We start from the raw sequence: 12,413 nt of genomic DNA, 5'->3' as shown, positions 1-12,413 counted from the left end.
TTTGACTGTGTATGCCTCGCCCCCAGGTGAGGAGGGGAAGATGGAGGATGAAAACCTGGGGTGGAGATGGATGGCTGTTGGTGTGGAAGTTGGAGAGGGCCGGGGCAGTCCCTTGGAGAAAGGGACACTCCCTCCAATCTCCCTGGCTCCAGTTCCCAGGACAGGCTCCAACCCTCCTCCCTCTCCCAAGAACATTCACAAGGTATCCCCACTGGCTGCTACGGAACCTGGCCAAGGAGCTGACGCAAATTACTCTGCTTCAAGCTCAGCCTCAGAACCTTGGCCTAGTTCCTGCCCTGGAGCTACAGGGACTGGACTGAGGCAACGGTTTCTGAGGCTAGGTGGGTGAAGAGGGAAGGATTGTGGGGTTGGCACTGGGGCAGCTGAGTCAAGATGACCCTTGGGGCCCAGGCATGTCACAGGCAGTCTGGACACGCAGGTGGATAATGGGTACCCTCGGCTGCCAGGAGGACCACAGCTGCTGCAGCTTGTAAGCCCACAGGGTGTTGCACTTTTCCCAACTTTAGACCCCTCAGAGAGGGCTTGTCTAAACCCGCAGTCCCTGATGGGGAGAGTACATGATTTCAGGCATGGAGAAGGCAGAGGGAGGACCAGGATTAAGCAGCTTTGTCCTTATTGATTAATTTTTTAAACCAGTGCCCAGCTCCAGGAACCATTAGGTTCCAAGCCAACAGGAGGAAGTCTTCTATCCAAATTGCTCAGATAATTGACCTGCGCACGCATGCGTGCAAATGTCCCCCGGGATGCATGTAGTCAGTTCAGAGACCTACAGATGGGAGGGACAGAGAGGCTTAAGGTTGAGAGGACTTATGTATCAACAGGGCCTGAATTCAAATTCCAGCTCTGCCCCTCGCTAGCTGTGGGACTTCTCTAGGCTAGTTTCCTCAACTGAAATGGTGATGTTAATACCTACTTCAAGGGGATGTTGTATAGGTTATGCATATAAAGCACCCGGTATAGCTTCTGGCACATGATACAGGCATACCTCGGAGATGTGGGTTCAGTTCCAGACCACTACAGTGAAGCAAATCTTAACAATAAAGCAAGTTGTAATCTTTTTGCTGGTGGAGGGTCTTGCCTTCCATTTGTAAAACACGAAACATCTGTGAAGCACAATAAAGCAAAGTGCACTAAAGCGAGGTATGCCTGTAGGTGCCTGTTAATGGCTAATTTGGTGATAGTGATGAGAATCACCATCTTTGTCTTGCATTCTTGAATCACACAGAGAGTGACAGAAACTGGATGAAAGGGAGGTAATGGAGGAAAAGAACTAAAGTTGTAGTCACTGTAGGTGCACTGGAAAAAAATACCCCCATTATAAAGAATCAAAGGAAAATAATGAACTAAATGCTACATAAACCTGCAAATCACTGACCTCTCCTAGTCCCCATTTGATGATCTCATCCAGATCCCTCTGCTGGCTCTTGTTTGCTGTTGGCTTTAAAATTTTGGAGGGCCAGTAATTCCTGCGTGTAACCCCAAGTAATTAAGAATGAACTCTTGGTGAACCCATCGACCTCTTTATGACCCAGTTTAGTGTCCTCATTTGACCCTTCTGAAGGCCAAGTTGCTATTACCTTCTAAATTTTCAGTCAGAAACCAATTTATGACCCCAATGAATCCAGTGGCCTTTTCATGATCCCAAATAATTAGTAATGAACTCTTGGTGAACCCATTGACCTCTTCATGACTTCAAGTAATTAGGAATGAATCTTTTGGTGAACCCATTGGCCTCTTCATGACCCAGATTAGTGTCCTCATTTGACCCTTCTGAAGGCCAAGTTGCTGTTACCTTCTAAATTTTCAGTCAGAAACCACCTCCATGACTCCAATGAACCCATTGACCTTTTCATGACCCCAAGTAATTAGGAATTAACTCTTGGTGAACCCATTAACTTTTTCATGAACCAGCTTAGTATCCTCATTTGACCCTTCTGAGGGCCAAGTTGCTGTTACCTTCTAAATTTTCAGTCAGAAACCACCTCCATGACTCCAATGAACCCACCAACCTTGATGTGACCCCAAATGATTCTAGATGACCTCCTGGTAAACTCACTGGCCTTTATATGACCCTATGTAGTGCCTTCATTATTTGCTTTGGATTCTAAGATCTGCTCAGAGTCTAAGGCTAGTTCTAATCTAGTTCCTTTTCTCATCATTGCAGCCACTCATTCATGTCACCGGTGTTAATGGGACCTGGGAGCAGATGTGGCCAGAGCGGCCCCTTCTCCACTCTGCTCTCAAATCTCTGCCTTGGAGCATCTTTAGTATAGCCTGAGAGGAAGAGGTGTAGTCCTATTAAGTGACTTCCCTACTACCACCCTGTCCCCCAGAAGCACTGACATTCGGGTGGCTTGCTGAGTCAGTTTTCTTCCCACTCTTCCAATTATTTCTTCTTCTCTCCGCTGGGTCATTTTTGGCTTGTCTCCCCAGCCCTCCCAGGGTCCCAAATGGTAATAGTGACTGCCTGTACCCCTCCCCACTAAACTGTGAGCCCTATGTGGACAGGGAGCTGGTCAATCCTTTCCTCACCACAGTATTTCCAGCACCCAGCAGTGTGCGGCACTGTAGACTTCCACTGAATGAGAGGATGAAGGCTCAAGAGACACTGTCAAAGAGTCCCCAGGAGTCCCTGAGCCTGCAGCCACTTCCCAGGACCACCAGATGGCGCAAACCACTTACAGCATCTCAACTGCGGTCCTCCAGCCCCTGGATTTGGACAGTCCTGGAAAACTGGCATTATTAAGGGGCAGAGGTTGTGGGCGAACATGATGGTCCATTAGAATGCAGGAAAAAAATATTAGAACTTTGATTTAGATTTATTTCCATCTTATCTTTTTTAAATTTCTATTTTTGTGTATGTTTTATAATGTACATAATATTTTAGTACAGTAGTACATGTATATAATTTACAATAAATAATTATACAATTAAGAAAGTGAACTAAACTCTTTTTTACTGATGGGAGGCACAACTACTGCCCAGGGAAGCACATCTGTCTGCAACAGACAGAGCTTGGTCCTCTGCTTTCATTTACCCGCCCTCATGAGGTAGAGGATGGGAAGCTGACCTCAAAAATCAAAGGATCTTTGAGACAGCATGGAGAAAGTACAGAGAGATTTTTATGTTGACACATGGCTCTTGCAATTTCAACTAAATGAACATTTACTTCCCCTGAGCAAAATGAAGGGGCCAGACAGTTTAGTTATAAAATACACTTTAGCTAATCCAAATTAAATAATCTGGATTAAATCACTACATCTCTTTGTGGACTCACATGTCCCTTGCATCAAATGTGAGTGGGCTTATAAATGTTGGGTATATAGTTGCAAGGTCAACTTAACTAAATATGTTACCACTGAGGTCAAACTGTTGGCCGAACTAGATTAATTAATTTAAAAAATAGAAAAGATTTACTCATCATAGCTGCATTGTGGGTGCCATCACCCCCACCACTTGTCAGTCTAAGGAACACAGGATTTAAAGGATGCTAGTCTGTGATCATCATGTGGCAAATTTCTCTGTTCTTCTCAAATATGTCCTTAGCTAGCATTTCTGAGTCACTAGAAAAGTGAAAGAAATATCAGCCTAAAAACAATCAGTGACTTGTCATTCCACCTTTTCCCAAGACCAAGGATTAATGGCTTCCATAACCTTTCCCGACCAGACATCTTTGGGCTTGTTGACAAGTAGCTATTTGCAAGGCAGAGTGTCTTTTATTCCTATAGCAGTAGATCTGTACAAGAGGCCACCTCTGGAGCTCAGAGACCTGGCAGCACCAACATAAAGACCAAAACATAAACAGAGCCATGGTCCCATCTCATTCATACACCAAGATGCCTGTGGGACAGATGGGGTGGCACACACACGCACTGTCTATTTATTCCAAAACATCAACTGTAAGAGGAGTGTAAGTCACAGGTCAGCCGGAAGAGGGAAAAAATGGGGTGAGAAGAGGTCAGCACTATCTCCACCTTCCCTCCCAAAGTGTCAGGGCCACCAGTGGCCACATAGCAGCCCTCTTCGCTTAACAGGTAGAGTTCTGAAGTAGGCTTTTCCTTCATCTTATTTCATCCTCTAACTGATATCAGTTCTAAAACCATCTTTAAAGGGGTATATATATATATATAGTCCTTATATACATGTAATTCTTATATATATACATTTATGTCCGTATAAAAGAAAGCAGTAGTAGCCTCAATGAATGGAAGGTGAGGTGGATGCACATGTGAGCAGAAACAGCTAGGCATGGAGGGAGCAGGCCCAGGTCCTGGATTATGGTGATGTGAGGCAGTGAGAACGGGGCATGGTTCCAGAGGCTGCTGGGTGGAGGAAGGAGAGGATGGTGCTGGTGGTCTGTAAATCTGCTGCTGGTCAACTCAGAAGAAGGAGGAGGAGAAAAGGTGGGGGTCCAAGCTGAGATCTGGAGTTAAGACCTGCCCTTGAAAACAAGGAAGATGAGAGAGGAACTTGTGAGAAGACGAATGCCTGGGAAGTCAACCGCCCTTCCCACTTCTTCAGTAAGATGGTATCTAGAGCATGCACACAAATGGCCTAGAAAAGGAGACTCATAGTAGAGAGGGATATGAGGGCTGGGGAGAAAGTATGAGGCCCAGAGAAGCCCCAGGATGCAAGAAGATCAACGCATGAATAGCATCTTCATCTCCTTAGCCTACAGGGCTCTCTGCACTCCTCTGGCTGCCCGTCATCTGCCTGGAGCCGGTCCAAGTGGCCCGTGGCCAGAATTGTGCTCACTGACCCCTCTGGGGGCATTTGCCTGCCTCTGGGGCCTGCCCATCCATGGCAACTAAGTATCAGGCCCAGTGGTATCCTTCGTGGCTTTGCTGCCAGTCACAGTTCCATGGCCCTGGCTGAGGGTAGGGCTCGAGTGTGTCTTGCGGAGAGAAGGGTCATCCCCTTCCAAGGTGGCCAGCCTGGCCTCGATCCGCTCCAGGTCATCTGAGCCCACTTTGATTTTCACAGCCAGGAGGTGGATATAGGTCTCATAACGGCTTTTCTGGAGAAAGGACAGATAAAGGCCAAAACAAAGTCAAAAGACAAACAACAAAATGCAAAATAAATTTGTACCTTTGATGGCAAAAGAATAATTTCCTTAACATTCAGGCAACTCTCGCAAATCAATAAAAAAAAAGATACATAATCCAATTAAAAAATAAGTGACATGCACAGAAATTCCACTCATAATTTTAAAAAATCAAAACTAATTGGCAGTGACTTCTTGGATATGACACCAAAGCACAGGCAACAAAAGCAAAAATAGACAAATGGGATTACATCAAAATGAAAACTTCTATGTATCAAAGGACATGATATAGAGTGAAAAGGCAATCTAAAGAATGAGAGAAAATATCTGTGAATCATATATCTACTAAAGGTCTAGCATTCAGAATGTATGAAAAAAAACTTCTACAACTCAACAACAAAACCACAAAGAACCCAATTTAAAAAATGGGCAGGGGACTTGAAGAGACATTTCTCCAAAGAAGATAACGAAGGGCCAATGAGCACATGAAAAGATGCTCAACATCACTAATTATTAGGGGAATGCAGATCAAAACCACAATGAGATACCTCACACCCATTGGGATGGCTACTATTAAAAAAAAAAAGTGTTGGTGAAAATATGGAGAAATTGGAACCACTGAGTATTGTTGATAGGAATGTAAAATGGTATAGCCACTATGGAAAATAAGATAGCTATTCCTCAAAAATTGGAAAATAACATTATCATACATATATATCCAAAAAGAGTTGAAAGAAATATTTGCACACCCATGTCCACAGCAGCATTATGCACAATAGCCAGAGGTGGAAGCAAACCAAGTGTCCGTCAGCAGGTGAATGGATAAACACAATGTGGCACATACATATCATTCATCTTTAAAAAAGAAGGAGATTCTCACATATGCTACGATATGAATAAACCTTGAAGACATTATGCTAAGTGACATAAGCCAGTCGCAAAAACACAAGTTCTGTATGATTCCACTTATATGAATTACCTAGAGTAGTCAAATTCATAGAGACAGAAAGTAAAATTGTGGTTGTCAGGGGCTGGTTGAGGAGTTGCTTAATAGTTATAGTTGTTTAATAGTTGCAGTTTGGAAAAATGAAACGTTTTGGAGATTGGTTGTTCAACAATGTGAATAGACTTAACACTACTGAACCACACTTAAAAATGGTTGAGGTAAATCGTATGCTATATATTTAACCATAAAGGTTTTTTTTAATCCAAATTAAAATAGCAATGAGACACCACTTGTTAAACCTATCAGATTGGTGAAGATTAAAACATTTAATAATGTCCAGTGTTGGTGAAGGCATGGAGGGAAGGTACATTCACAAGCTATTAAACGGAATGTAAATTAGTAAACATTTAAGAGGGAGATTTGACAAGTGTCTGAGGAGGGCCTTGACTCTGAGCTTCAGGCCCTCACCACAGTCAAGGGAAGCTGGGGTCCTAGAAAAAGCAGAGACTAAGGGTCAGAAGACTCTATTCTCACCCAGCTCATGAGCAGAAAGACCTTTCATTGCTGGGCTTCATCTTCCCTCAAACCCACCTCACTCCCCAGTTAAGTCAGGTGGGAGTGAGAAAGACCAGGGCACTAGAGCCTGGGTTAGGATCCTGGCTCCTGCACTTCTTAAATGTGTCACCTCAGACAAGTGATCTGATCTCCCTAAGCCTTGAATTTCCTGACTATAAAATGGGGATAATAACAGAACTCATTTCACAGACTTGATATAAGGATTAAATCAGCCAATACAAGGGAAGTGACGAGAATTATACCTGCCAATTCTCTGGTGTGATCAGTCCACTGTAGCTTTTGCCATCACCATTTTACATTACTGAGAGAGTAGATCTGAGAAGACTTTAGAAAGCTACAAAGTTTTATATTTTTCAACAAATTAAAAATCTATCTTGAGAACTCTCTTCTCTACCCCACAGCTCAATAGGAAATCAGTGTGGAAATATAGAGACTGGATTGGTGACTTCCTTCCCATCTGCTCTGGAGGCTTCCCAGCTCGATCTCAGCCTCTGTGACTGACCTCCATGTGCAGGGCAGTCCAAAGGGAAGTCCAAAATGGACAAGTGGTTCCTGCCTTCCTTCACCAAGCCAACCTCCTATCCTTCACCCAATAAAGGTGGTGCTCTGTCAGCGACACTTGCAAAGCATTATGAGGCAGCATCAGGGTAGTGGGCAGAGAGAGATGAGGTGGAAGGAAGGGAGAGCTTAGGAGATACTAAGTTGCTCTGCTTGAGAAACATGTGAAAGAGGAAAATGAGTCACATAATAGGGTTTCGGAGTTCTGTGTTTTGGTTGGAAAAGCTTCTGGAGAAAGCTGAGCCTGTGGGGAAGTGGAGGTGAGGAGCGGCTTGGAGAAGGATGAGATGTGTGGTGGGGGTTGCCAGTGGAGCCTGGATAATGCTCTTGGAGAGACCCAAGTGAGGGTACAACTGTTTGCTTAACAATTGGCAGCGTCCCGTAGGAGGCCATGCATGGTTCATGATCGCCTCAGGGGAGCCCCCAAAGTGGGAACCCCCAAACTAGGAGCTCCCGACTATGAAGTGATGTTGGAGGATGGGAGGTGGAAGATGGCAGCTGGCCTCCTCCTCCCTGTCCTTCACAATCTGCCCCCACAGAAGGCCCACCTCAAACGTGAGATAATGCTCCTTCAGTCGGTTCTCCTCCACCTCCTTGGATTTGTGGCCCCTCTCGACTGGGTGACACCTGTGCTCAGCCAGCTCTGCAGTCACCTGCCTCAACTTATTCTCATGAGAACGCAGCTGCTCCTCCTGCAAAGACAAGTCCTGGACTGTGAGGTCCCACTCTCAGGAGATCACAGGGGTGCATCTAATCCTGCCCTGCAAGGATCTGCTTCACTAAAGGGAAACTGAGGCCTGGCCAGGGTCATCAAATACATGAGGCAGAGTCAGGCTCCAGGCCTGCGGGAGTACTCCTCTACCTTCTTCCTTCCATCATGCTCTTGTCAACATCAGCTCTCCTAGATACTCTCCAGCAGGCTCGGAAGATTAAGTTCCTCATGCTTGTAGGTGCATGTAGACACTCCCTGACACAGACACACAATCACCCAGACACAACCCCTCATATGGGCTCACATGCACACTGGACCGAGGGGCAATCTGGTCGTGGCACAGTCACATCCTCTCACATTCATACTCAGACACATACGACAGTTGCAGACCCAGGATAATAACCAAAGACAAGTAGAGACACTGTCATTCACAGTCAAACATGCACACATATGCCACCCATCTCAGGACAGCCAGATCGCTTTGTTCTATATGGGCAGTGGGCTGTGTGCATGTGTGCGTGCATGTGTAGACACGTGTATGGTGTGGGCATGTGCACTGAGTGTGCGTGCACAGGGACTGTGGGCTTAAGCAGCAGCCTCAGGAGCTCAATGGAGAGACCCAGGACAAAGGCCCAGTACGAAAAGGACCAGCAGCTAGCAAAGACAGGAAGTAAGAAGCTTCCCTGGCCCTCTGCCCCTCAAGTAGTAGCCCACCATTTATCCTTTCTTCTCCATAAATAAATAAATAAACAAACAAAAAAATCTGAAAAACTGGAATATGAATGAATTGGAATTTTGGGGGGGATTACAAATAAAATACTTAAGGGTAGGTGACGGGATGAAGGGTCAGCCAAGTCTCCCTGTGCCTAGCTCCCTATGACACACACATTCCCTCACATTTGTGCCCAGACACACACAATGCTCACTGGCCCACAATCACACCCACAGGACGCACTGCCCTTGGCAGAGAAGCACACCCATGCCACCCGCCACAGCACTGCCAGGCCTCTGTGTGGTATGTGGCCTCAGGCTTCCCATCTGTAAATGGGGCTGGAGTGTGGTGGGGATGGAGGAGGGTATCTGCCCTTCCACCTTGTCTCTTAGCCCTAGACCAGGACTGCATAGGAGCTGAGGTGGGGGCTGTTGAGTTGGGGGCTTAGCACGGGGGCGGCAGCCTGGGGAGGCGGTGTTGTGATTTCAGCAGCTTGTACCTGGCAGAGGCGAGTGGTGCAGGAGGGCAGCAGGGGCCGACAGAACTTCTTCATGGAGCTGACAGCAGCTGGGAAGGCCGGGGCCGAGAAGATGGCGGCCACCAGGTTGAGCCTGAGGATCCAGGACAGCATTTCTTCCTTGCTCCTGGGGACAGGAATGGAGGGGAAAAGGTGCTGGCTTCTCACAATAGGATTCTGCTCCCTCACCCAGCATCCTGCACTAGCCTGGCACAGAGAGGACACAAATATCTCCAAATAGATGGACAGAGGAGGGAGGGAGGAGGGTGGGTTGGGGGCTGGATGGGCCTGGTCACCTCTGTATAGGAAGCTCCCTTCTGTCTCAGCTCCCAGGCAAGACCTGGATTTACCTATGAAAATAAAGCTTACAGGTCCAGAGCTAAAGGCCCTGGAACTAATGGGTTCTAGAGCCAGCAGGCCCGGGATCATTAGAGACAGCCGGTCAGCTGGCCGTTCCCACCACCTTTCCCAGCCCATATGCACCCATCCTGAGAGCTCATCTACTAGCCTCCCTCATCTGCCACATGAAACCCCAATCTCAAGTCACTAAAGGATGGGGTTCAGGGGAGTGGACAGAAGGACTTACAGGGAAACTACAGGGTGAGTCTTTCCCACTCATTAGCTCCACCCTGACTTAAAGTGAAGGATGGTTCACAAAGACTCCATCTGCCCCCTGTGGAGGGAGTTAGGCGCACATCCGAATCACCTAGTGGGCTTGTTAAAACCCAATTGCCAGCTCATCCCCAGAGGCTCTGATTAAGCAGGTCTAAGGTAGGTCCAGAGAAACTGCGTTTCAAACAAGTTCCCAGGAGAAACTGTGAGACCACCCACGGAGAACTCCTGCTGCAGGGCACTCCTGCTGTTGGTTTGTGCCTCCTATGTACCCTCACGCACAAGGGTAGCTGAGGATGCCTCCCTGAGGATGAAGGGGAGGGATGCAGTACAGGCTCCGTGCTGTACTGCATGGGCCCTGAGCCCATGGTGGGAGCGAGGGGGCTCCCACTCCTACTTACGGCGCCTGGAACAGGAAGACTCTCCAGTCGGCCGTCTTCAGCTTGAGCACGTTGGACTTCTTGCTGTAGTCGGAGGCCCTGGTGGCCAGAGCATGGTGCACGCGAATGGCATTCTTCAAGTCGCCCTCAGACAGAGCTTTGTCAGGCCTGTACTCGTCCTGGACAGGCGGGGTGGGGGGTAGGCCAGCCTCTGTCATGGCCAGACTCCAGCTTACTGACCCACACTTCCTCCGCCCACACCAGCCCTCCCTTTCACTCCCCTTCCCTCTGTCCCTCTATCTCCCTCCATTTTTAGCTCCTGCTATTGTGATGCCATGCCCACCCCAAAGAATCACTCCAGGTACTCCTCCCCATATCCCACTTTGTCCCAGAGGCCTGAACAGGCCTTACCCTGGGTATCCTCTAAGCCCCGGGACATTTAAAAGACACTCCCGCTGAAGCCACCAAAGCTCTGGACAAGCCTAAGCCAGGCTCCTGATGGGGGAGGAACCAGCATCTGCCTAAGCCCAGGTCCTGCCCAGGACCCTCTGGGCACCACGATGCAGGGGCTGGAAGGAGGAATGAGCTGGCCCTTCCCTAGTAAGGACATTGGGTTAGTCTCTTACCTTCTGCAGGTATAAGATGGTCCCTTTGAGCACTGCGTAGAATTTCTTCCAGCCACGCCTCCCACGGGGTGCTAGGGAGGGGAGTATGGGTAGTGCGGCTGCAACAACTCATCCCAATATCTCCCCCTGTCTATCTGCATGTACATCCCCTGAGGGGTGGCCAAGGCGGGCGGACCCCATCTGGACTAGCATCCCTCCCTGTGCCCCTTCTCCCGCATGACACCCACTCCTCTTGCCATCCATGTCGGCGTGAGTCTTCCGGGTCAGCACGCCATGCTTGTAGGTGGTGGCGCTGAGAGCCTGTGGGACATCCAGGAAGGGGTTGCCACCATCCAGGATCCGTGTCATCTTCTTTGCGCCTGTCCCAAACTTGTCATCCACCAGCTCAGACAGTGATTTCCTCAGCTCGTCCTCATCACTAGGAAAGTACTAGGCCTTAACACCACCTCCAGGGAGGCCTCAGCCCCACATCAGCATGCCTTCTCCCCCTACCACCCCTCTGGGAGCCAGTCAAGGTGAAGAGCAAAGATGAGGAGGTTCTAATTCCAGATCACAGATCTATATCTCTGACCCCACCCCTCAGTCTTCAATTCTGGCCCTGACTTCCAGTCTTTGATTTTTGGTCTCCAAGCTCCAATCCTCACCCTTGATCACAAGTTGGAGACCTTACTCTCTCCAGGCCTCCTTCCTTGTCCTCCACCTCTCGCCAACCCTGAAAGCTCAGCCCCAGAGAGCAGTAACTCATGGCCAGACTGAAGCTTCTGCCCAAGCCCACGAACATGCTGGGGGAAGGCAGCCAGCAGATGAGGCCCATAAAGTATAGGCTCTCACTGGAGCCCTGAAAGGAAATTGTCAGCTCTTCCCTGTGGGGCTGGCGTTCCTAACGATCCCTGCCTGGGACCTCGACATGGACTCAAAGACCCAGATGTCCTGGGGCGCACAGCAGGGAAGGGTGGCTACTTTCCCCTGGAGTCTCTCAGGCTCCCCAGTCGCCAAAGTCACCACATCTCTTTCCAAATGGCTGGGCACCTTCAGGTCTCACTGCGTTCACGGGAAAAGAAGTCACCCCACCCACCACTACCAAGAACAGTTGCCTCCTAAACATGGTCATATTCTTGAGGTTATAGGGGAACCAGTGCCTCCCGCCTGCCTGTCCCCCAAAGGGGAAAAAGTTGTCATCGTTTGAGAATAGTGGCCGTATCCCCAGTACAGAAAACCAATGTGGACATCATGGAACTAAAGTCACAGTTCAGTCTATTCCACAGCAGTGTAAACATTGCACACTTTTTATCGGGACAGAAAACAAACCCAAAGTGGAACTCAACACCAGGTGCTGGCCAGTTGGACAGGGGTCATGAGGGCCCTAGGTTGGGAGAAATCAGCACCATGGAGAGTATCAGAATGACTTCCCTGCATCCCCGGGCACTTCCTCTTCCCATTCCCAGTGATTCAGTCTCCCCATAGCTGTGCCCATGGGCACTACTCACATGGCCCATTCTAGCTTTTCATTCTTGATGGAGTTGTAAAGGGTCTGGAAGAGGGGTAAAAAGAGAAAGAGGAGTTCTGATAAGAAACTAAAGAAACCCCCATCTACCTCTAGCAATGTAGATGTAGCAAGGAGGTACTTTTCAGCCAGTGGGGCAAAGCGAGTCTTTGATTCATACTTGTTTGTTGCATGAATGAGTTAGTGGGAAATAGGATGGTGGATG

The 12,413-nt window shown here is 48.2% G+C and overlaps 1 protein-coding gene across 1 annotated transcript in view; it reads right to left on the bottom strand.

Moving 5' to 3' along the window:
• Positions 1–3,328: 3,328 nt before the first annotated feature.
• Positions 3,329–12,413, bottom strand: part of PSD2 (pleckstrin and Sec7 domain containing 2) — a 114,629-nt gene continuing 105,544 nt past the window's right edge. Inside the window, exons 13-19 of the mRNA XM_039836273.1 lie at positions 12,192–12,235; positions 10,932–11,122; positions 10,705–10,775; positions 10,100–10,257; positions 9,069–9,213; positions 7,694–7,837; positions 3,329–5,038 (exon numbers count right to left, since the gene is read on the bottom strand). Coding sequence (XP_039692207.1) covers positions 4,829–5,038; positions 7,694–7,837; positions 9,069–9,213; positions 10,100–10,257; positions 10,705–10,775; positions 10,932–11,122; positions 12,192–12,235 — 963 coding nt within the window. The 3' untranslated portion in view covers positions 3,329–4,828. The remainder of the gene's footprint in view (positions 5,039–7,693; positions 7,838–9,068; positions 9,214–10,099; positions 10,258–10,704; positions 10,776–10,931; positions 11,123–12,191; positions 12,236–12,413) is intronic.

The sequence above is a fragment of the Pteropus medius genome, unplaced genomic scaffold (genome assembly GCF_902729225.1).
Source record: "Pteropus medius unplaced genomic scaffold, Ma_sr-lr_union100, whole genome shotgun sequence".
Lineage (NCBI taxonomy): Eukaryota > Metazoa > Chordata > Mammalia > Chiroptera > Pteropodidae > Pteropus > Pteropus medius.
Note: the sequence above shows the minus strand (reverse complement) of the source record. Positions and strands in the feature narration are given on the sequence as shown.